The following is a 24,381-nucleotide window of genomic DNA, read 5'->3' as shown; positions in this document are numbered from 1 at the left end:
TGTAACAGCTTCTACATGGCACAAAGCAGCCCACTTAGCAAGGTAAGGATGTCCCGTTGGATCTTGCCTGCTTACCAATTAGCAAATCCTTTATAAGTGTGACAGTGTTCTACACATGAGCATCATTCAACTCCAGAGAGAGGTTCCAAACGCTTTGATGATCTCCTGATGTCATTCTGTACAATCAGATCTGAAAGTATGTAATATATCTATGGTCTGTCCAAAAGATGAGATGCTAGAATTATTGTCACCTGGCCAGATCTAAAAGGATGGGCTAACTGACACATTGTATTGGCTTGTCAAAGACCGTCAGAACGAATCTCATCAGAGGACAAGTCAGCTTCTCTGACCATAGGTTGGAACTGTCCATAAGCAAACAAACATAAATCACCTATGAAGCATTAGGAACTGATGTTACAAGTGTCAATACAATGAGGTCGTTTTAGGATGCATCTTGCACAGACAATGGCTCCAGAAACATCCACTCTGCATCTTTCCTATGGCACTGAAAAAGGCTTTTGTGGAATGTAAAAGAAGCTCTGCAGGTTTATTATTCTCTGTGTAAAAATATAAAATGTCCCAAGTGGTGAAAAGAGCTGTTACTGACACAGAAGGTACCACTTTCATTTTTCACGAATTCTTTAGGTTGGAATAGATGTCTTGAAATCAGTCAGTCCAACCTGCCTGCTCAAGCAGGATCAGCTAGAGCAGGTTGCCCAGAACTGTGTCTAGTTGGGGTTTTGACTGTCTTCACAGATGGAGACTTTACAATCTCCATGAGCAGTGTGTTCCAATGCTTGAGCACCCTCATAGTTTGAGTTTTTAGAAACTCTTTTCCTCTTTGGTAAATCCTAAAATTATCAAATGACTTACCATTTACTAGGTGCAGAAAACATTACATACATTAATTAATACACGCTACTATTACATACATTCAGTACTACCTTGTACTTTAAGCCATCTTCCACAATAGAGGATAAAATTTCAAGTCTATTGGTTTGAGAGATTAATAATAACAAGCACTTTGTAACTTTTGCTCATCAGCAAACTGCACATATTAGATAGGAGGCATAAGCCTAAATAGCTTGAAGCTGCTGAGGCATTTTGCCCACAAAAGGTGAAGGTCTAAGCTGCCAAACCCCAGAATAATACACATCCGCTTCTTATATACCCTGGAAGCCAAACAGTGAGTCAAATTTGCCAGGGCACTTTGCTCATTATACATAGAATTCTTGACTGAATTTTAGTAACAACGTGTCTTCAGAGTTATTTTAACCTGTGGCCAATCCCCACATGCATGTCCAAACTGCCTAGCCACAGAAATAGCAAGCATAGCAATGCCAGGTTCAAAGTGTTTCCTCTTTACATCTTGTTGGGGTTTTAGGAGTCGTTCAGTTTTCTTTTTCTCTTAAAGAATTTTTCCCATAAATGTTGCCAGGGCAACAAATTACTGGGTGCTTAAGAAAAACAAAAGACCTGGCCACAGAGGAAGGGGTCCAACGGGCTACTCTCTTTCACCTGGATTTGTGGGCTGTGGTTCTCGGAGTTTGAAGGAGAAAGAGGCTGCCATCGTTATGGAGGGATTTAATCTGCTGCAGGCTTCTGCTTTTCTGCTGCCTTCCTTCTACCGTGAGTTGAGCCCGCTCACTGGAGCAGCTGTTGCACCAGGACCCTAACACCTCACCTTACTAGAAGAGGGACCTGTTCACCATCTGCTCAGGTGCCTCAGGGAGAAACCCCAGGATTCCCAAGCCTGCCTTTCCCTGCCCCGCTGGGAGCCGAGCTGCGGCTGCCGTGCCCCCGCTGTTGCTTTGAGCCTTTGCTGTATCGTAGCCCCGCACGCCCTGCCTGCCCAGGCCTCCCGGGGTTCCCGCTGCAGCTCCAGAGTTCGATACATCTCGTCTGCCACCCGGGATTTGTGCTCGTCCCTGATGTTCCAGCCTGCTGTTCCTGAGGGTCCGGCTGGACACCGGGATCAGCTGCCCAGGGGTTTGTGAAGCCTTTGTTCCATCCCTTCCCGGGATCCCAGGCCGCCATTGCCGCGTGCTCCCTGAGCTTGCTCCGGAGCGGAACCATCGCACCCGCCCCGCTCACCGGGAGCCGCCAGCGCCCCTGCCGGCTGTGATCGGAACTGCACCCGAGGGGAAAGGGCCTGACAGCCGAGACGGCTGGGACTGAGTTTGTGGTTCTGTTTGCTGTTACTGCTGTAGTTATTGTTGAATGCCTGGTTATCCATATAGAGAGAGAGAGAGAGAGAGAGAGAGAAAGAGTAAAGAACTGTTATTCCTGTTCCTCATATCTTTGCCTGAAAGCCCCTTAATTTCAAAATTATAGTAATTCGGAGGGAAGGGGGGTTGCATTTTTCATTTCAAGGGAGGCTCCTGCCTTCCTTGGCAGATACCTGTCTTTCAAACAAATACACATCTAAATTGAAATGTTATTCATGCCACATCATGCAAATATAACTGCAAGGATCCAAGTCTTAAAAAAGAAGTGGTAGGAAAGTAAGAACTAGTAATGAGTGGTATTAGCGCTATCTCAGCCCAAATAAAAAAGACTGAAATGCTTTGCAGAGTTAGTTGATGACGCCTTCCTCTGCAGCAACTTGCCTCAGAAAAGATACCAGAAGAGCTTGTCAAGAATAAGCTTTATCATAGTGTTGCTGTGATTATGTTTTTAAAGCAAATAAAAACAACAAATGGAAGAAATTTCTAAACCAAGAATAGTAATGTGTGGCAAGAGAATTTAAAATTGTTTCTGAAATAAAATCTGGAAGTAGGAACCAGCCAACATTCTCAACAAATCAGACACTCTAGGAAGTCACATGCAGTATGTTCTACTCGCAAACATTTAAACCTGTCTTACAGTTATAATTCAGACATTAGGAGAACCAAAACTGCCTCTACCCTCCAAGACTCTTGCAGACATTTCTGCTTAATAATCAGCATTGCCTCAGATGTTTATTTTTGTCAGGGCACAAGAACTGAGCTGAATATATCATATCATTAAATGGTATCATAAAATTAAACAGGTTGAGGAAGAAATAATATTTTGGCTAGGACAGCAAGAAAAAGAAGTAGCTGCCAGGAGGACAAATTCGCTAGCAAACTACCTAACAGCACTCTGAACTTTTACTTACAGATGTAAACTGACTACTTGGCAAGCTTTCAGAAAAAGGACCTACCTCCCTGAAGCTACAGCAACAAACAAGTTTAAGTACAACCAGTTCTTGAGAAAAACCCTTTAATAATCTGCATTGTTCTTACTGTTAGGTGAGAACTACACTACCAGTCCTTGGGTGGTAAAGTAAAATAAATGGTGTCAATTACACCTGAAATACTCAGTATTTCCATCATAATTTTTTCAAGCTCTCCCTCAAGAGATTAGTGGAACTTACCTTGCAGCAAGAATTAGTTCCTAAAAAAATCCTATACACTACCTTGCTTTCTGAAATCTTCCTTTAGAGATACATCTAAAAGACAGTAAAAAAGCAAAAACTTTGGGACTTGTTGGGGCTTAAACCATGACACCAAACACAGAGAAGTGTGTCATTTATATAGACAGTCTTTATTTCTTATTTTATACCATGTGGACATGAAGGTTTTACATCACCCATTGCTACCAAAAAGCTGCAGCCTTGCCAGGGCCATGTAATTTATCACAACCAGATGGTGTGCTGTCAATAAAGGAGGGGCTGCTATCATTCCAGGGCAGAATAATTACCTTTCCTTTGAACCAAGGACAATGTTTTCAATAAAAACCCAAGCTGTTTAATGCAACTTCCAGTCTGTCAAGACTCCCACTGTGCAGCTCCAGGATTCATTAGACTCACAGAAGTGAAGGAGACCATTTGTTAAAAACATAGCACGAGTATCTCAGAGAACATTGATGACACATAATTTAAAAAAACCCCAAACAGTAAAGACATTTTGAATCTTCTTTAAAAGCTTTTTGCACAGACTTTTTTCATCACAAATTTTACAGCAAAAGTAGCTGTACTGCATTAAAATGCCACCTACGTCACAGGCCTTTTAAGTAAACTATGGAAGATATTCACTGCTCTGCTACGCACCTCTTCTGCTTTGCATTTCTACATCTCAGGAGTTGGAGTAGCAACATTTATTCTGGGAGGAAGACTAATAGATAAAGACTGTAAAGCACAGAGAATTAAAATTAACTAGCAATAAAAGCTAAAGAAGAACAGAAAGCTGTCTCTCACACACCAAAACACTAGTAGGTTAACACTCCTCTGACATCTGGAAACACATGGCAATCATACTGGAGTAATCAGAGGAATGGACCTTGCAGCATAATTAAACAAGTTACAATACAACCACAAATGGTACCTTCTCTTGGAGCAATGCAAGAAACTGGATGAATTTCACACATACTAAATTTCCCCTTGAGTTTCAAACCCCACCAAATAAAAAGCAGTTATTATCTGAACACTCAAAGCGTTTTCTGAGCCTACTTCCACGCCAAAAACTGACTTTCAACTTGTCCTCCTTTCAACAGTACATATTTAATGAAGTGGTTAAGAAACACATCCTTTTTTCATAACACCAGAACATTTTGTTCACCTCAAAAAAGTAGAATAACTCTCTAGCTTGGGAAATTAAACATGAGCTGGAAGCCCAAGTGTGACCATTTCCAGGAATTACATCTAACAGAATAGAACAGAAATATTCCTGTAGTTTTAGTTCCACAGTGGTAACAAATGTATTAAAAGATATCTTGGCTCAGTTTACTTTTGATTGACCCTCTCTCTAGCTAAGATCAGTATATTCTTTTCTCACATAGCAGTTGCCTAAAGGATCCTATTATAGATTCTACTATATTTTACATGTGAATTACAGCCTTAGAAGAAAAACACATTCAGGCAAAACATGATAGAAAACAAAAAAACCAAACCACCACAACAACTGAACAGCATTTAAGACTTTACACAAATCTCAGCTGACAAATTTCTGCTCATCACCTCCAGAAGGTGCAGTAAGTAGCTGATGACTTACCATCCAGAAGACCCACAACTCATTAAAAAAGAGTAGAAGATAAAGCATGATCCTTTGGTTCTCCCAAGAAGCACAGTTATGTGCATGAACAAAAAGCTTCACAGGGAAAGAATAAGTTGTCTTCTCTGTCTGAATGAGCAAGGGTGGCTCTTACCTTAGGATACCAGGGTCCAGTCCCACCAGAACTTCAAATATCACTGGAAAATCTTTGTTGTTCACTCTTAATAAGCACATGCAGTGGGGACATAACACAATGGAGACAGCAACTGATAAACTTCCACAGACACACAGATACAGATCTATTTTTACTAACACTTAAAACTGTTCTCAGATTTTAAGCATTTCTTGCACCTATGCAGTAGCCTTCAAAGGAGATTTTGCAGGCTTTTCCAAAGCCCAGATACAGGTGTGCAGCAACTCACACTCACTGTGCAAAGACGTACACAAGAAAAAGCTCAATGCCCTTTCCAAGTTAGAGGCTTTTGTTTGTTTTCCAATACATGACAATTAGTCTCACCTTGATAACAAAATATTTTTACTGTTCTTGTTTTGTACAATACTGTTATCTCCAACTGTGCCATATTACACAGAGTATACTACAAAACCATTTTTTTGAGATTCCCCAACAGCTGTAAAGCATTAGTGTTGCCACTACTATTAAAGCCATGTTAATGAAAAAGTAAACAGAAACCAGTCAATCCTCAATCAAGCTAAAGGCAACTGAAGGCATTTGTCTTTACGTGAAGAAAATACATTCAGAACCACCAATATCAACTGATGCACAGTACTTGAAAAAATAAAGCCAAAGAACATAGACTACACCACAGCACCGATGATCAGGTGCTAATTAGGTCAGCACTTACACCAAGGCAGAACCAGACTGTAGCATGTTCAGAACCTTCCTCTTGATCAATCTCCTGTTCCAGTAAGTGACCGAAGAAGTGATATCAGCTTCTAATTAACACCATATTAAAATCATGTAATACAACTCTAAGGACAAACATGCCTGAACAGTTTTCCTGTAGGTTTTATTATGACTCTTCCTTCTAGTTTGCAATTTATATTTCCTAAGTAATCTGAATTTTCTAGAGCCAGCAACCAGAATTAACCAATTTTATTAACTGAAACACCTCAGTCTCTCTTGACACACAGAATGAACTGGCATCTGCACTGAGATGTAACTAAATGAAACAGGGGGACATCCTCCAGAAAAGCCCACAACTAACAAAAAACACAAGGCACCAATGATCACTTTTGCTGAGCTTTGTGTGAGCTGTAATGAAGTGAATTTCACTACAGTTCTGGGGAATACAGATTTTTAAAGGCTCCACTGGTATGCAACATCATGGGTTGCATACTGACTAGAATTTTTAAAAATACCAGATATTTTCAGCATTCTGATAAAAATACAGCCAATAGAATACACCAACTATTTCAATGGATGAACTTTCAAAACTCTCCTGTTTAAAATATTGCTTCACAACAGGAACAACACACAACTCTTTGGTACCTCCAAAAGACAGGACTGTTTGTAACTTAATACGGAAACATTACAGCTGTCTTAATACCAGGATAATTCCTACACAAGTCTGGCATTTGAGACATGCTACATATTTGTCACAGAAGTGTGTGAATTTTTGTGCTGTTATGTGAGGTTCATCAGTTGATGCCTTGGCCATAACAGTACCTCCTCCCACACATTCGCTCTCAGGTTGCCAAAGAGATCAGCCCTCTGAACCTGGAGCTTTTTCACCAGACCATTTATTTGTTCTACAAGGTACATCCAGCCCTCAGGAGTTCACAGCTAAAGGGATACCAACAAAATGCATGTGTTTACAATCTGTCAACCTTTAAAAGAAATCTTAAGAACCACTGAGCTTGTAGCAGCAGCCTTTACAAAGTTTAACACTTGAGCTGCAGTGCTTTTTACCCTAATTTTAAAAACTGCCCTTTCCCTCTGTATAGATAAGAAAATGACACACAACAGGGATATGGAGCCATTACCATCTCAGGCTCCCTGTGTGATAATCAGAGGAAATGATCTGCTGACCTCAAGCAGTCTTTGAAGTCTGCACACACATTACCTAAAGAAGAGGGAAGGACTATTCAGCAGGACATACATCCCCCTAGGCCTGCTCCTCCAAAAGCTCTGCTGGATGAGTGGTTCTCTCAAAACCTGTAAACACCTGGGCTGCCAGAAAGCTTATGGTTATTGACAATGTTCAAGGACTGCTGTGAAACAGGCTTTGTATATCAGTGTTTCATTTAAGCCTAACATGCAAAAACTGTCATGCAGCAAGCATTGATTTCTTTTCTTTAGATCTGAATTATTAAGTTAGCATCAGGGAAAAACAAAACAAATCAACCACAAAAAATCCAATCGCCCCCCAAAACAGGCACCAAATCCAACCACAATTCCGATTCACATTTATACAGCCTGTTATCTTATGCAAGATGGCATGCAAAGTAAAATGGAATTGCTCCCATTGTTTAGTTTCAACAGTCTCTTGATTTTAAAGATACAGAAATTATGAAATAGTAGATCCACATCACATAAATAATCTACTGGAGTTATCCATGTAAAAGAGCCGCATCCTCAAACGTAATGCCACCTTGCAATTAATTTCAGTATCTCAGTTTCAAGAGATGGGAAGGAAGTTATAATACCATCTCTTGCCACTTCTCCGCAGTCAAAATGCACTTTGAATTACAGAAACCTGTTTTCTTTAACACTTAGGAGAGTCTAAAAAGACTGCTGGTTGCTGGTAGCATCAGATTCTTTAATGACTACTAGAATCACGCGTATCTGGTAATTTGCTTTTAAAATTTTTCCCCCAGTACTAACTCAATGGTATATCAGACACTGCAGAAACACCAACTGTCTCTACTTTAAAGTTCACACAACAGAGAACAAAAGATTCCATGCTCTCCTTTTGTGTTTAGTGTGACTCTTCATGGGAAACCCACCCAGACAGAAGTAGCATTTGATGTCTTTGATGAAGAATGGATCTTGTCCAAGGCAACACCACCACACAAAACCAAACCAAAACACTGTCTCCTGTCAGAAGGCTGTCAGAAAGACACAAGCTCTTTCCACTTAAAGGAGAATTCAAGATAATGCCTGGTTGATTAAGTTGATAAAATTATCCACTAACTCTATTTTACTATTAAAAAAAGAATAAGAAAGCAATAGCATGTGCCTGTGTATCTAAAAATGAGTAAGACCGGCTGAACACAAAATTATTTCATAGGCAAAGAACTGCATAGGAACAACAGTTACATTTCATGGTCACATTATACTCATCTCCTCATATACGTTTCAAGCCCTGTTGCAATGAGAGACTAGGCTCACAAGACTCAGAAGGATTCCCTAACTCCAACCCCACAAGCCACCACTGTACTTTTCCACACAGGACTTTTCCAGAGGCCAAATTTCTACTGAAAGCAGTTTAAGTTCTCTCTAGCATTAACATAGCCAAATAGATTAGCCATACAGACAAAGAAAATCTACTGTGACAGAAAGTGAGGACAAAAGCACATTACCAGCCAACTTCACTCTGACACTAGCTGAAGGATCTGCTGAAGAATAGCAGCACTGCCTGCAAGAATCCCAGCCCCCCCCCCCCCCCCCCCAGACAATCCAGAAAACAATTTCTGAAATGTAATTCACAATACCTGTTCCTGTTTGTTTATACCTTGCTTACTGGATCTGGCTGCACTGCTGTCACATGACTAAAATTCCCTGCATCCTAACAATTATGATTTACCGTCGTCTTTATTTTGAAGGTGAACTTATAAAGTATTGGTTCAGATCAAGAGGTAATTTTAAAGAATGTGATAAGGGCTATCCCTCCAGAACAAAAATTAAGTTTTTGTTGCCTGGGTACACGTATTATCTAACTGTACATTAAATCACTGGGAGGATTTGTGGGATTGCATTAACACTACTTACACATTAGCTCATACAGATTTTGTATTATCACAAATGCAGTCATGATAATAGTGTTCATAATCATTAAAAAGACAGCTGTATATATCCTGTTTGACAGCTATTCTTGTGTCCTGCTGAGAAGAAAGAAAAGAAATGTGCGCTCATCAGACTACTCTTCTGAACTAGTTATGGCACCTTCACCATAAAGTCAGAACCATGAAAAAAATTACCTTTATATAGTTTCAGTAAAACTTACCTTTAATTGATTTGTTGAAAAAAGCAAGCATTAAAAACCTTCTATTTTCTTTTTATTATGATACCACAGACACTGAAATTTAAAAAGCACATCTTTGCTCTTAAAAATCTCAAAAGAAGGCATCACTGAAGAAGAGACAGAACAAAAAAAGACTCAAATCTTTGTACAGTACAAATAGGTTGGCAGGCCTTTATGGCAGATTGAAGCTACAGAGAGCAAAAACATCAGGAACACATACAAACACCACATTTCTTTAGAAGCTAAGGAATGTGCAAGCTTTGACAAAGCATATTATATTAAGGATGTTTATAATCTACTTCCATGGAGACAGTTCAGTAGCTTTACAACATAGCAACAAAGAGCGTGAACTATATTTTCCATCTGTTTTGTGCGGAATGTTTTTTTACAGTGGAAGTCAGCACCAAAGCAAACTGCTCCATGGGATTTTAAACAGCAACACAAAAGGGTAAAGAAATCTTTTCCTATGTAGTACAAGAGAAGATGGAGGATATGAATGGCTATTAACAATATATACAAAAATATGTGATGAAGACCTCTTGTTTCAAGCAGGACATGTTACACATGATGTAGCAGTCACCTAGTTTAAGCTAATATTACTGTGTTTATTAATTGTAAAATATCATACAGGTATAAAAAACCTTACAGAACCAGATAGATTATCACCTCCAGCTGAACATGTGCAGTAAGAAGAGCAAAGCAGCCCCTTTCCACATTTTAAGAGAGCTATAATCAAAAATGGAAAGATACAGTCAAGTATAAAACATGAAATCAGCTTTAGGTCAACCATGAGGAGAACAAAAAGGACAGCACTGTAAGTACTTCTTCAAGAGGAAAACAAAAATATCAGCACTGGAAGTACTCCTTCCATCTCCAAAGTTCATTTTACCATAAAATCTCTTCTGAAGCTATCCACCTTAAAAGAGATAAAGCAAATTTTAAAAAGTATCTATTAAACTCATATATTATTAGCACATTTTCTGCCATTCTGCTGCTGTTAGGCTGGAGTTCACCCTATGTTATATGGCATAGCTGTTCTCTACATGCATAGACCACAATAAAAAGTGCAGAAAACCGCATTTCTTTTCCCAGAAAGCAAAAGAGCTGCAGTGCACACCAGCTTTTCCAAGCAAAAGCACAGTGCTTAAGTTTAATAGGTGTGATCTATACGGACAACACTTTAAAAGAAAGGCACTTGAAACACTCCACAATACATTAGTACTATAGAAAAACAAAGGTATATGGAATATACAGCCCTTGTGGCCACATTAGACTCCCCTCAAATCTAAAGGGAAGTCATTGAACATTTATGCCCTGTGTTAGGAAAAATGCTGCTATGAAAAATATTCCCAAAGTCCCCCATATGAGCCTTCAATCCCACTGAATACATCAAACCCAAAACTTAAGCTGTCTTATGAAGACCACCACATGGATCCAAGACCACGCCTAAGCAGCAGCAGTGTCTTCCACCATTCCAATAAATGCCATTACAAAAGAACTATCAAAACCCCCAGATCCTACACATCCACTTCCCAGAACACAGTGTAATTCCCCTTGTTTACCAGGTATCTACAGAGCTTCCATGAAGACATGCAAATCCTTCACCTCGTGATGAATTGTCAAAAGAACGAATCCCAAGACAACACAAACACTTGTAGTGGAATATTTTTTTATCTACATAACACTTTCCAAAGGTTTCCTTTGGTAGTAAAATTTCCAAGTTAATTAAATACCAAAATCTACGGACTCAACCAGGATATTAGGGCATCATATTCAAAATCAACAGGCTACAAGCTACTAGCACCTTCTTCCTAATGGAGAAAATCTCACCCAAAAACCAACCAAACAAAAAAAAACCCAAAAACCAACCAAACAAAAACCCAAACCAAACCAACAAACAAAAAAACACCACACCAAAAAAAACCCCACCAACAAAACCAAACAAAAAATCCCAAAGTGGTCATGTAGCACCTTCTACTCCAAACTGTGCTCACTTTTCTCAAAACATAATGAAGAAAGAATGCACAAGTATGAAGTATTATGAAAATGAAAAGTATAGAAATCCGGTAAAAATGACTGCATACAACACAGGTTATAGCCAAAGCTGTAGGGTTAGAAAAGATGAAGAGTCTGACAACCATAACCAATGTCACTGAATGCCCTGTGTTAACAGGGAACACCTCCCAAAATCAAACTCGGAAAAAAAGAATTAGCTCCATTGTGTTCAGGAAAAAAACAGAACAATTTTCCCCTAAAATTCTCAAATACAAGAATAGTCTTCAGGGAAATGCAGCAAAGTATAGTCAGTGTGGTTTAATGGTAAAGTTATTATTTATTAACTAACATTTAGTTTGCCTGTATATTTATCCTGCCATTAGGCACATCTTTAAGGAGCTCACAATGGAATTCATAGACTGGAAAGACAGCCAAGTATTCAACTTTAGAGCAGTAATTTGGTAGCTCTTCTGACTGAGCTTTAACACACTAGCTTCCCTATAGAACTCTTGCTAGCTAGTCATAAAAATTAGATTTATTTTTTCCTGCATTTTTTTTTAGTTTTACATCAAACCAGTATAAAAGCACAAGGTTTTACAACATCCATAGGCCTTAATCTGTTCTTCTAAAACTCAATGCCAGTTCAGGCAAATAGAAGGATTTGTACATCATATAAATCACAGGCAATAAGGTAGACTAAGAAACAGTGCAAATTAACTGCAGCTGACTAGCAACAATCTTCTCCCCCATTCCCTACAGCTGCATTAGCCACATACTGAAGTGCTGCCCTTAAATATAAAATCAGATAGGAATGCTCTAAGTGCAAGAAACAGCATTCAGCAAAAGTCAGCTGATTGGTCACACTCCATGTCAACACCTTAAAAGCTTCTAATAGCATTGCTGCTGAAGCATCTGGACTAATGCTCAAGTTCTAGCACAGCAAGGCTTGTCATTCACTGGAAAAGACACACCAGCCAGCTATAAAGTGTCCACCTTTGGTTAGAAATAGCCAATAATCAGCTTCATCTAGAAAGCAACAAATAGAGCTAGGGCATCCATTCTCTTACCTGGATAGTGAGGTATCCCTGAGGGGGTATCACCTGAAGGGTAGGATGCGTCTGACTACTGTACTCCTTGGCAAACTCCTTTGGGAGGTGGCCGCCATAAACACTGAAGTACCATCTTCTGGCCAAACTGAACAGAAGTCAGCTCTATAAAGAAATGATGCCAAGAGTGCTACGAAATAGGCTCCATGAGCTTGAGATAATAATGAGATCCTACAGAGAAGTACGCTTTGACCAGTAACTGATACTGTAAAGTACTATGAGAAGTATTTATCTCTGTGTTAGTCTGAAAATCCAGAAAAGCAGCCTGGCAGACAGACTACCTTCTAACTATGTCTCTTGGTAGAAGAATCCTTTAAGGGATAAAGAAAGTGAACAGAATAGTCCTCAACACCTACTTTCATCAGTGGTACTAAATGGGACCTTATGGAATGGAGCACATTAAGTTCCAAAGTTCTTTCTGTACTTCAACCGGACTTTGATATACCTCCCAATATAATATTGCTACAGATTTCACCTAAGAAGAGGCACAGTGGGAGAGACAGGATGCTGCAAGTGTGTATGTGCTCTTTACTAATGTGTCCTAAAATTACAAACTTTCACTCTGAACGAGTTGGTTTGGTTTGTTTTTTTCAGTAGGAAGCTTATGTATGAAGTTATTGAGAAGGCAGCACCTCAATCTTTCACAGAACACATTTTCATACATCTTTCTGTGAAGACTTTGATCCATTCAATAAGAGGTCCTGTACAACATTTCAAGTTTCTCCTTTGACGTCAAAGATGCTTATAGCCAAGTTATCTCATGATAAAAACTATAGCCTGGAAGTTTCCCACCAAGTCAGAGCTGCTCACATCTACCTGTGTTATCTGTTATAGTAGCCATACTTGTCCTTCCACAGTGTGCTCTCAGATTTACCCTAAAACTCTGCAATAATTTCAACAGGAAGGGTGTTGAGCTTTCCCATGTTAGTAAGTTGTATTTGGCAAGAAGCTCCTGGTATCCTGCCACCTGGAACTGCAGTGAGGTGGAAGAGTAGGCTTTGTGCCTGAAAAGGCCCAAACCCTGGAGACCTTGCCTCTCCTTTGACATTTACAGACTTGTTTTTCCTGCACAGCTCTGTTTTCCAGGGATCCTGGAAAGATCAAAGCTGTGCATATAAAACCCACAATTGCCTCTACAATGCCAGGTCCTGAACAAAAAGATACTTGTCAGGAATATAGCTATAATCCTAGAAAAGACAAGCTGTATTTCAGATTGGAGGTACTAAACATTTTGCTTCCAGCTCTTGGTACAGTTCTTCTGCAAGAGTTACACATCTGTTTGCACAGAGTACTTAGTTCTAGAGATGCTAGTTGCAGGACAAATGAGTTCTCCACTGCCCACTTAGAGACTGAGTTTGCCAACACACTTATATGATACAGTATTAAGCTGACCAGCTGGAAAGCAAGCTTGAAAGTCTTAAAAAGCTTCAGAAGTATTTTACTGATGCCTTTTTTCTTTCTCTTTTTTTTTTTCAATCCCACTGTCCATGGACAAACAGTTAAGAAATATTAGGAGCTGCTAGCCAACATGAACTTGAGAAGCATGCATACTCTGTAACACATTTTCCCCCATGCAGGCAGTATTGTAACCACAACTTTTCCACTATGCAACAATTAGGCAATAACCTGAGCATTAACAGAAGCTGACTTGTGGCAGAAAGAAGCCCTACAGGTTGGTTTATCTTGTCCTTGACAAGTCAATTTGTCTTGAACTAAACCCCAATACTGAAATTAGACTGCAACAGAATCTGCTCAATCTTATTCAAAGTAATCTCAAATCTCTCCTCTGGCCATATGGTCTTCAAACACATTAATTGGCATGCAGGTTTTTCAGACAGCTTCTTCCTTCAAAGATTAAATCTGTACTATCTAAGAAAGTTTAATTCTGAAACATTAGCAAACATCTGCACTCTAGCAGGACAAAAGTACACATTGTAGATTATCAAGATTGTCTGCATTTGGGAATTTGTGGCAGGTCAACTGCATTGATGGGAAATGGCATGAGTTGACCTTGTGCCAAACACATTTTCCATCAGAACCCACTAAAGTAAGCATGGACAGTAGCTCAGCTGGCCTGCAACTCCCACATAGCCTAACACAGCCCACAGAAAAGGCTTCATTATTGACTACTGCCTGTTTCCAAAGAAGATAGAAACAATTCTACCACAGTCTTCACAGAAGTCTCTATACTGCACAAACTATTGCAGTACTAGTATTATTTTTAATATGTAGAAATTTGGTGCAGTTGCCAGGACTGATGATAGGAGGCAGTGCTTGTGTGGGTCATTCAGGTATTTTCTAAAAACTCTGCTCTAGTAAATCATGTACCACACCAGGAACCATGAACTCTATTTAACACTAACCCAAAGAAAGAGTGCACATCACCTCATGTGTGACTGCTCCTGTTGAAATGCTTTATCTTAATGTTACCTTAATAATTTAGAAGTGTATCAGTTGCACTGTTGCTAACAATATACTAGTAACCTGCTACCAGTATTTTCTCCTTTCCCTGTAGTAGCTGCACACCAGCATTCTGTAAAAACCTGGCACCACATATGCTATTGAGAGTAAAAAGATACACATTTTAAATCAAATGTAGTATAAGAAATGAAGAAAAATTAAATTACTTCAACAAAGCAATATTTCTGAACCAGAATGTTACGAGAACAAAGCAGGTGTACACTTACAAAGATTTATAAGCTCTGTACAAACACCACAGTGTTGAATAAAGTCCAAAAGAAGAGGCACTGAAGAATTCTCACATTTCAGTGTACAACACAAAGGGCACAACTCTGATAATGTCTGTAAACACTCTTCAAAGCATCAAAAGCTGAAAGATTTCTCCTGCCCAGCCCAGGTTAAAGCAATTTTTCTGGAGGCTTGCCATACTCTGTGGGAGGCAGGTAGGGGTGCAGCAACAAGCTGGATTTAAAAGATCCTCAACTGGAAGTACAAATACAGAGAATGATGTTTAAAACTGTTAGACCCCTGGAGAGAAGCAGGAAACTCTCTTTATGACCCCCAGAGTATTTGTTTTTCCAACAGTTTCCCAGCTCAGCTTGAGATTCTCAAGGGCAGCAACAAAAAAAATTTCACTTTGCTCAAATTAGTTTTGACTGGTCCCCAGGTTCCCAAGGTGATAATTTAACACCTCATTAACAAGTGCATTATTGGAGGAAATTCAAATGAACCGATTTTAATGATAATTGAATGTTTTCAGCATCAGCCTGCAGAAGGAGTATTTCCCCCTTGGAGTACAACAGCAGTCACTGCTTCCATTTGTGGATCTACTGCTGGCAATGAATGGCAAAGTACAGACTTCATTTATAAATATACCATAAGCTACTTAAAATTCAGGTCCAGGTGCTGAAACATGGGCTATTCCTTTATTACTCCTTATGTTTGTACGTGCATATAGTTGTGGTTTGTCTTTGGAAAGAAAAAGGTAATGTTACAAAATGTCCAACTTCAAGAAACTTACTGATTAGGCAGATGATTGAACTGCTGAGGTCCTTTCTTCATGTGAGGGCCTGATTAACCACATGGAAGTTAAAATACTAATTGCAGTCTTTTCTCCTCCAGAATTTAAGCAGCCCATCTGAGCTTTGTTTGGTTTAGTTTCCCGCCCCAGCATGCTTCTCCCTGGGCATATTGACAGTATAACAATGGTCCTGAATTCTGAACAGCTCAGTTATGCTCAATTCTCTGCCAAGACAGCTGTACGTTCTTATTACTTCTGGTTATAATTGGCTTAACTACCTTCTCTGATTTAACTCACTCAATATTGTTGCACATAGCAATGGCAAGAGTAGAATTTTTTTTTTTAATGTTTTCACTGATGAGGTGGAGTCAATTACTGGCTCTTCACAACTGAGGTGCTGAGAAAAATACCAATCAGACTGTGTGCTGCTGACTGACCAGCCTCCAAAGAGCAGTTTCCAACAGTTTAGCAGCTGGGATGGCCAATGCACCTGCTGCCTCCACTGAACTGTGTTGGATAATAATCCTTCATTTCTATACAGTGCTCAAGACAACATTCACTCAAAATTTAAGAGCCATCTTGGGCAAGGTCTATCCACAACTCATTCTATGCATGCTATGTATGGTGCTGTGATTAGGTGTGGGATATTTGCCTCCTAAAACTCACATGGAAGTCAGTAAACTCATTACAAATGTCAACAGGTATAATTACTATTACTGAGTTAAGGTCTGTGGAAAGAAGTAGTTCACCTCTTTTACAAGTCATTAGTACTGCCAGCTGTAGTTCAAACTTAAAGGACACCTGGCTTTAAGGCTGATCTTCAGTTTTAGTACACAGGAGAGCAAACTCAGTTTCAGCTCTGAAGGTGCTTAACCAGTCCCTAGACTGGTTTCACTTTGCATGTTTTGATTTGCCTGAATCTCACTTGGGTTACTTATGATTTTCTTCCACGTGCCCCCAGCAATGTTATCAGGGCAACAAACAGGCTGGGTCCTGAAGAGCTACAGTGATAACAGAACTCCAGTTGTACAGGATGTATCATTGGCTCTCATGTAAATAACAGAAAGAAGCCAGCTGGATTCCCAGTCCTAGTGAGACTGTAGTGGCAAAAAATCCAGCTTTCAACTCAAACCAAACCATTGATGCTGAAAAATTCATCACGACAGGCCAAGTACTTAACATCATAAATCAAAACAATGTCTCATTTACCATGACAAGACCCAAGCTGTCTCATTTTCCCTACAGTCAAGTTAAATAACAGCAAGAATCAAGTGGCTCTATGCTACAGCTTTCCAGAACTCCATTCCAAGAATTAATTTGTCATCTTTGTGTATATGTAGTATGACCCTGAAAAGACTGCTTATTGTGTCTTTTTATTATCATTGTTTAAAAAGCTCCTTTATCTACAAAACTATATGAAATTCATTCATTTTGTGGCTGAACAGAGCAAGAGCAACATTCACCAAACTGCTGACAAGCATCTGCAACACTTTTTCATTAAAGTTTTCAACCATAGTGACTCTGAATTGGAAAACAGTTCCAAAAGGTTTTTGCAGAAAGAAGCCTTCTCCATCTCTCCTGCTCACCTTGCTCTACTATATATCAAAGCCAAATGTGATGATATACAAGATATGTACATTGTCACCTGAGTTCTCTGAAGAGTCTATATGCTCAACATGTTCAACACTCTTGAGGATGACTGTTCCTCTGAAGAAATTCTCAAAGGGATCACAGATCAAGTATGTTTCGTTTAAGACCCCATGATGGTCTTCTAGCCAATTACAGTGCAAGACAAGTCATGCAAAGTAAAATAGGACAGAGTATTGATCTGATAATGTAGAGGAGCTACAATACTGCAACACTACTACCAAGAACCCCTAAGGTGCCTCTGCCATTGCTTTAGCTGTTGGCATGGTTTTTTGCAGTCTGGATGAAGGAACAAGTAAAATACATATAGAGAGAGAGAGAGAGAGAGAGAGAGATAATTCATATATAATTCTACTGCTGTAACTGTCTTCAGGGTGATTGAAGTTTGCTAGTCACGTACATGCATACACATTACAAAGAATTAACAGATTAATTTGAATAGAAATCAAGACACAAGAAAACTACTGTCCCAACTCAGGCAGCACATCTCCACATAAGCACATCTTACATTCTCTGTTGAGAAGCTTTTTATAGCATCTGTATTTTGTCTGTGCTGCCTCCTACTAATATCCTATTTAGTTGCTGGCAACTTGCTGGAAAAATCTGAAAGGAGACATTCACTTTTTTTAGTTATGTAAAGTTTTAGTAATTACACCACCTTATATTGTAAGTTTAGAGTCTTCAGATGCTTCTTTAGATTTAGAATTAACCTAAAAATAATTAACATATTCTTGCAAAATGATATACAGAACCCCTTTCATCTTCAAAAACTACTCTGTTCCTACTACTTATTCCTCAGCTACAGACTGTCTCAACCTGACATGACAATTTCCACAATAATTTGATGCCATGGAGGACAGCAGGTTTTACAACATGGTATGTGGTAAACAGAAGCAGTCAGACAAAGAAGCCGCAAAGGCTCTTTTCAAGAAAGCATTCTTGAAGCCATTAAAAGATTTAGCTGTGGTCCAAAACATGAGGTTGGGAGCTAGCCATCTACTGTTCTGATTCCAGCTCCACTCCTGTGCTCTTGTAAAACCACTGCACTATCTCAGTTTCCTTCATCCATTCATTCAGCTTGACTAACTTAAATGCAATGAAATTTTTGTAGTACATAGTCAATTCAGAGGTGCTTACCAGTCACCCAGTTTAACACTATTTCTCCACTTGTCTTTCACAGTTAACAACTATTACCAGCACCCATCTACTCCTTATTTATTCACAGTCAAACCAACTGCAGGCAGTGGTCCTCCAGAGCCCACTTGTAATTCCACAGAATCTAAACAGAAGTTTTTCAGCCAAAGCCCTTAAACAAAGAAAAACTTTTGTCATGCTATCACTAACCTGCTGCTCAGTTCATCCAATTGAACTTTCGCCAACTTCATCCACAGAAAATGTCTACAAAGTAGTATTATCTCTAAAGCCTTAAGGCAATTAAAAAAAACGCATGACTGGGAAACAGCACTCTGCAGAAAATAAACAGAAAAGCACTTTCATGCAGAAATCATCCTGTGAGGTGCTTATCTTAACTCAAAGTTGACTTAGATGCTTAAAGAAGCCAGTAACACTTTCACGAGACCTGTAGCTGAGAAATCCTTTGAGATTTGACAGGGTTCTGGCTATCCAGATGTTAAATCCATCACTTACGAAAAGTGCTACAGCTCATATAGAAAGTGGACATACGGAGACTTCTTCGAAATGAAATACCTATCAAACACCAAAAACCACTCATTTTCTCATTAGAGTGCCTAAGAATTCTGGTACTTCTTGGTACCAAATTAGCAGGATGTAGCTTGACATGCATTTTAAGCAACATGAGAACAAAAAAGATCTTTTGAGCTTATCTTTTGCCAAATTCATTCCTGATCTGGTTTGCCTTTCAGCTCAGATGGATCTCACTGGCATAATGGCAGGAGAAGTCTGGAAAGGAAGTTACTTCCATTCTCCTGGCTTGAACAAATACCACACTGTAGCCTCAGAAAGAGACAAAAATGCCTGAGTTTAAATACTGCAAACAGAAATCAGTTACACATTCCTTGCTTCCTGTTTCATTAAGCAAAACAGATACTGGAAGAAACCCAAAACAAGCAACGCCTAAGCAGACCACAGATTGTTGGCAAATCATCAGCTATAAAAAGCTCAAACAATTACTTTTAAGACTACAGCAAGACAACTTTTTGTGTAGTTTGACGCTTGCTTAATATCTGTACTCAAGAGCAGGGAGTCACCTCTTGGCTCTTGGTACAGGTCTCTCACATGGACCACTCAGAAGCACTCAAAGCTAGCACAAATGCAGGCTGCTGCCCAGCTGTACTTGCCTCACTGAGGATGTGTCTACTGAGCAACCACCAACATCAACTGCTGGCACTTAACCCTGGTCTCAGATAATATAAGCAAACCAAATGAAGCCTATTATAACAGAAAAATTCTCAAGTCATTTCCCCAGTGAGCTTTTCCACTGTAAGTTATCCAACAGGTTGGTTGGTCAGATGATGCATGTTCAAAAGCCAGTTCATTTCTTCAGCATACACCACCACCACCTTGTGGCCACATGCCTCAAGCTCCAAGAATTCAATATATACTGCAGTCGGAATTCTAAATGCCTCCAACAGATCCTCAGCAAACTACACCAGCATCCCGTCTAAGCTGCTCACAACTTTTTAATTACCTGTGAAGAGGCAAAAGTATCCTACATGCAAACCATTTCAGTTTCAAGGCAGCTTAAAGAGCTATTTATTTCATGCTGTAACAGAAGGAAGCCACAACCCCATAATCAAATGAGACAAGAATTTGTCATTATGGCTTTGAATGCCCAGAGAGTAGTACAAATTTCCCTTTTACTTCTACAATGAAACAGGAAAACTAAGGCAATAAAGACAAATATGCTGAATTTCTTCTCCTAGGCCATTAAGTTCACCGATTTTGAAAAATATACCTCTAGCTCCCCAAGTAAAAAGGGATTTCAGAAACATTTCCATATTTACTTTAACTGAGATGCAAATATAAGAAAATAGTGTCTTAGACAAGACTAAGATGACTTACCTCTAGCTGAAAACTCTTTATGCTGTAATTAGGCTGATCTGCCAAGCAGAATTGTAAACTGGTTTACCGATCCAGAAATTCCAACCATACGTGTACTAACAGATAATTATGAAAGCGCCCACTGAATGTGTTATCTGTCAAAGTGATAGAAGCTCTTTTTGGCTTCCTGTTTCTACATGCTTACTGCTAGAAAGACTCACCAATAGTTGTACCATCTTCACCCATAATGCACTTCACGGAGGTGATGATTTGCTCCACAACAGGAGGTGACATTGACGTTGCATATGCAGCACTGTGAGAGTATGTCCTGAGGTAATCAATCAGTTCCTAGCAAAACACAAGAGGCATCAGACATAGCCTTCCCAGCACTCAGAGAAATGCTTCTGTCGTATCTTTAATCACAATAAAACAAGGCACCACAAAAAACTTCTTTCAGAATGCCCCATAAGAGAACAAGTACCTCAAGGATTAATTTAACAGTACAAGAAATAAACAGCTGAAATGTGAACAGCAGGGACATGACAAATAATAATGTCACAGGGCAAGAATGTGTGTTGATCAGAGACAAATGTCTATGACAGACTTGTTTAGCTAACACCATCAGCAGTGGATTGCAACAAGGGTTTGCATTATGTTTGTATTACTTAGGCTGTGCCCAGGGTGAGTTTCAAAAGTGTTCATTACAACAGTAGGAATACACAGAAAATCAAATAGTGGGGAGCAGGATCCATACGTGCTTATGGATCATGCTCAAAATACTTTTTCCCCCCCAAAATCCACTAAACAAGGGAACAGGTCACAAAATCTTCTCTCTCATTCATCAGCACAATATAAATAAAGCAGTAGGTGTAATTTAAGAGCACAAGAACCTCAGCCCAACCCTTCTGCGTTTCACAGTTAAACACATGCTATCTTTCCTAGAGGGCAAAAGCAGGTCATATAGGAACAAAGGACCAACACACCTTTTATCTAGGCTGCTTGTTAATGGTAATAAAACCATGCTAAAATACCACCCTACCAAAATATTATAAACATCAGTATGAATGCCAGGACAGATTCTGTCTTTTGCTACCATAAAATGAATAATGACAACTCTGTAGCTATCACAAGCTGCAAATGCATTATAAAAATGTGCAGAAGTGTTCTGTGGCTGTCTGCCTAGGGCCAGAGTTAAATGAAAGGAAGTTGTAAAGGGACTTTGAAATAAACTAGGTAAGAAGATTTAAGGCCTCTTACCTCTGAAGCAATCCCTCAATCAGTAGCTAAAACACAGTTGCAAAGGACTCTTAGCTGCTTTACCTTATGCCATGGAGTCAATCCCACTAGCTCACTACCTTTGGAAAAAGATTTATATGATGTTTTTTTCTGGGGAACTTGTCAAAGTAATTTTCATCTAACTGCAGTTAACACCCTACAAGGAATATCTCTAAGTTCCATCTCCATTTGGGTTGGTGGAAGTAATTATCCCAATTAATACGTAAAAAATTATTGTCCTGGTAGGAAAATGATAGAATTTTACCCTCAAATGAAGCTTAGAAGCCTGATCTATGAGATCAGATATTTTAGGATATAGGAAAGGTGACAAAGGGAATTGTCTACACTATCCCTCTGAGAATTAGAGGTTTGGCAAAGGCAACACCTTCTAGCTGTACTTTCCAATGGAAAAGAGACAGTAGCCAAAAAAACCCCCCTCAAAAGCCCCCAAAACCCCAAACAAACAAAATGCCTAAACAAATAAACAAAAACACCAAAACAATCAACCAGCCAAAAAAGAAAAACGGAAAAGATGTCTTTTCAGAAAGCAAACTGTTTGCACCATGGGGAAATCAATTCTACCAGACCAATCTAAGAGGATCTTCCTCCAAACAGGTTGAAAAACTTAAGCTTTTGGCATTCTTCCTTCAAGTCTCATTAAAAGTAACATCAAGAAATCCCAGCTTCCTGGCTCCTAGCAGTTCCTAGAAAGATATTACATCACTACTGTACACTCTGCAAAATGAGATCATCATGTGAGACCTAAATGATTATGAGGTATTTTACTAGACTAGACTCTTCTGCACTGCAGACTTTCACAGTATTAGACAGTATGTAAAATTATGAAACAAATGGACAGTAGGGTACTTGATGAGTAGATTAACTTTGAAATGCTTAATGAAGAGTTCCACCACCTGTCTGAAATGGACTTCACCACCAACCGTGAGATTCCCAGCTTTTTACCTTCTTGCCCCCAATGTATCCTCCTGCAGCTCCAAAGCTTTTGGTGAATGTTCCCATCATAACATCCACATCTTCAGGACTGAGTCCAAAATACTCCACTACACCCCGGCCACTGGGACCCAGGGCACCTATACTATGAGCTTCATCAAGGTACAGATAGGATTTGTACTTCTTCTTAAGGGCAATCACTTCAGGCAAACGGACTATGGATCCCTCCATACTGTTAAGAAACAAAAATTCAGTATAAGTTGATTTCATAGTTGGGACCACCTTATAGAGCCTAAAGTCACTAAGCTTTCATTTCTTCACTCTTTCAGTAATTACAAACACCTAAAATTTGCTAGACACATCACAGTCTGCAGAGATGCACCTCTCCTCCTGGTACCTGGGGCCCAGATCTCTACTTTCTACCTGTTCAGCATGTCTGGGATACTGACATACAGACTAAACAGTAGCAGCAACAGTAACTTAGGGCACAGGAATGTGTTCAGTGATAATTCATTTATAAAATTATCTCAATTTTACTTCTACCCTAATGTCAGTATTCTGACTTGACATCTACTTACCTGATGCTTCTAAGAACTGACTAGGCTCCCATTAGTAACACTCCAAAACACCCCATTTTGTGCTGAAAGTCACCATGATTTAAATGCCTAACATAGCTATGCCTACTGCTCCTATTCACTCTTCGCAAAAACTTTAAATTGTGCAATTCCATTCACACTAGCATAATCTAATGAGCACAGAAAGAATGAAATGGACAAGCAATTTAAGACCTCGGCTCTGAGAAAAATAATCCGTTTTGATTAATTAATTTCTACAATCTAATCAGGATGTGGGAAACGTGATAACACCAGGTGCAGCTATAGTTCTAGCAACAGAAAGCCCAGGATGTGAGACATACACAGTGTAATTTAATTCACAGATGAGACTAATGAAATAACTATGAAGTGACAATATTCATAGTTTGATTTGGCAAAGAAACCCAAAAACTAAGCATTTAGATCTCATGTGGAGGGTCTTAGGAATATAAAGAATAGTTTGTACCTGTATATTCCTTCCACCAAGATAAGAATTTTTTTCCAGGGCCTCCGTGTACGAGGTTGCCCATGCACAATAGCATCTTTGAGCAGCTTCTCCAGGCTTTGCATATCTGCGCCAGAAATTACTGTTAAATGGTACCAAAACAGCTACTAGCTTGAGCTTTGACATGACTAAAGACAGCAATACTCCAGAAAGGCACAAATTGCTCCAGGGTGGAGGACAGACCATACATAAGTCAATAAGCACAGGCTTCATCTACCTACAGGCCCATGGATGAGCTTGAAGGGAATAGGTAACTGTATGAACTCCAAGGAAGAATTTCATCATTCTAAACTAAAACAGAAGTTAGAACATTAGGCACAAACAAAGAAAGCGGGGGGAAAAAAAAAAGATAAAAGGAAGATATCTCATTCTGATGAAAAGAGAAGGCAATTTAGGTAGTAAGAATGTCCTTGTGGATAGAAATAATTCAGAACAGAACAACAGAAGAGAGCTAGAACACAACAAGTTCAAGGATAATCAATTAAAGATAAGTAGAAGATAGACCAGAGTGCAGGAAAAGAATCAGGGCAAGTGTACTTTTTTCCTTTGTTTACAACTGAAGGTATTGGAAGTGTGGAACAGGAAGCTTC

The 24,381-nt window shown here is 39.3% G+C and overlaps 1 protein-coding gene across 1 annotated transcript in view; it reads right to left on the bottom strand.

The window, feature by feature from the left end:
- SPTLC2 (serine palmitoyltransferase long chain base subunit 2) overlaps positions 1–24,381 on the bottom strand; it is a 78,385-nt gene that overhangs the window by 25,553 nt on the left and 28,451 nt on the right. The window contains exons 7-9 of the mRNA XM_048306884.1: positions 23,753–23,858; positions 22,706–22,925; positions 20,689–20,815 (exon numbers count right to left, since the gene is read on the bottom strand). Of these exons, the coding sequence (XP_048162841.1) occupies positions 20,689–20,815; positions 22,706–22,925; positions 23,753–23,858 (453 nt within the window). The remainder of the gene's footprint in view (positions 1–20,688; positions 20,816–22,705; positions 22,926–23,752; positions 23,859–24,381) is intronic.

Source organism: Corvus hawaiiensis, chromosome 6 (assembly GCF_020740725.1).
Source record: "Corvus hawaiiensis isolate bCorHaw1 chromosome 6, bCorHaw1.pri.cur, whole genome shotgun sequence".
Taxonomy (NCBI): domain Eukaryota; kingdom Metazoa; phylum Chordata; class Aves; order Passeriformes; family Corvidae; genus Corvus; species Corvus hawaiiensis.
The sequence above is the reverse complement of the archived record's forward strand: the minus strand, read 5'-3'. Positions and strand labels throughout refer to the sequence as shown.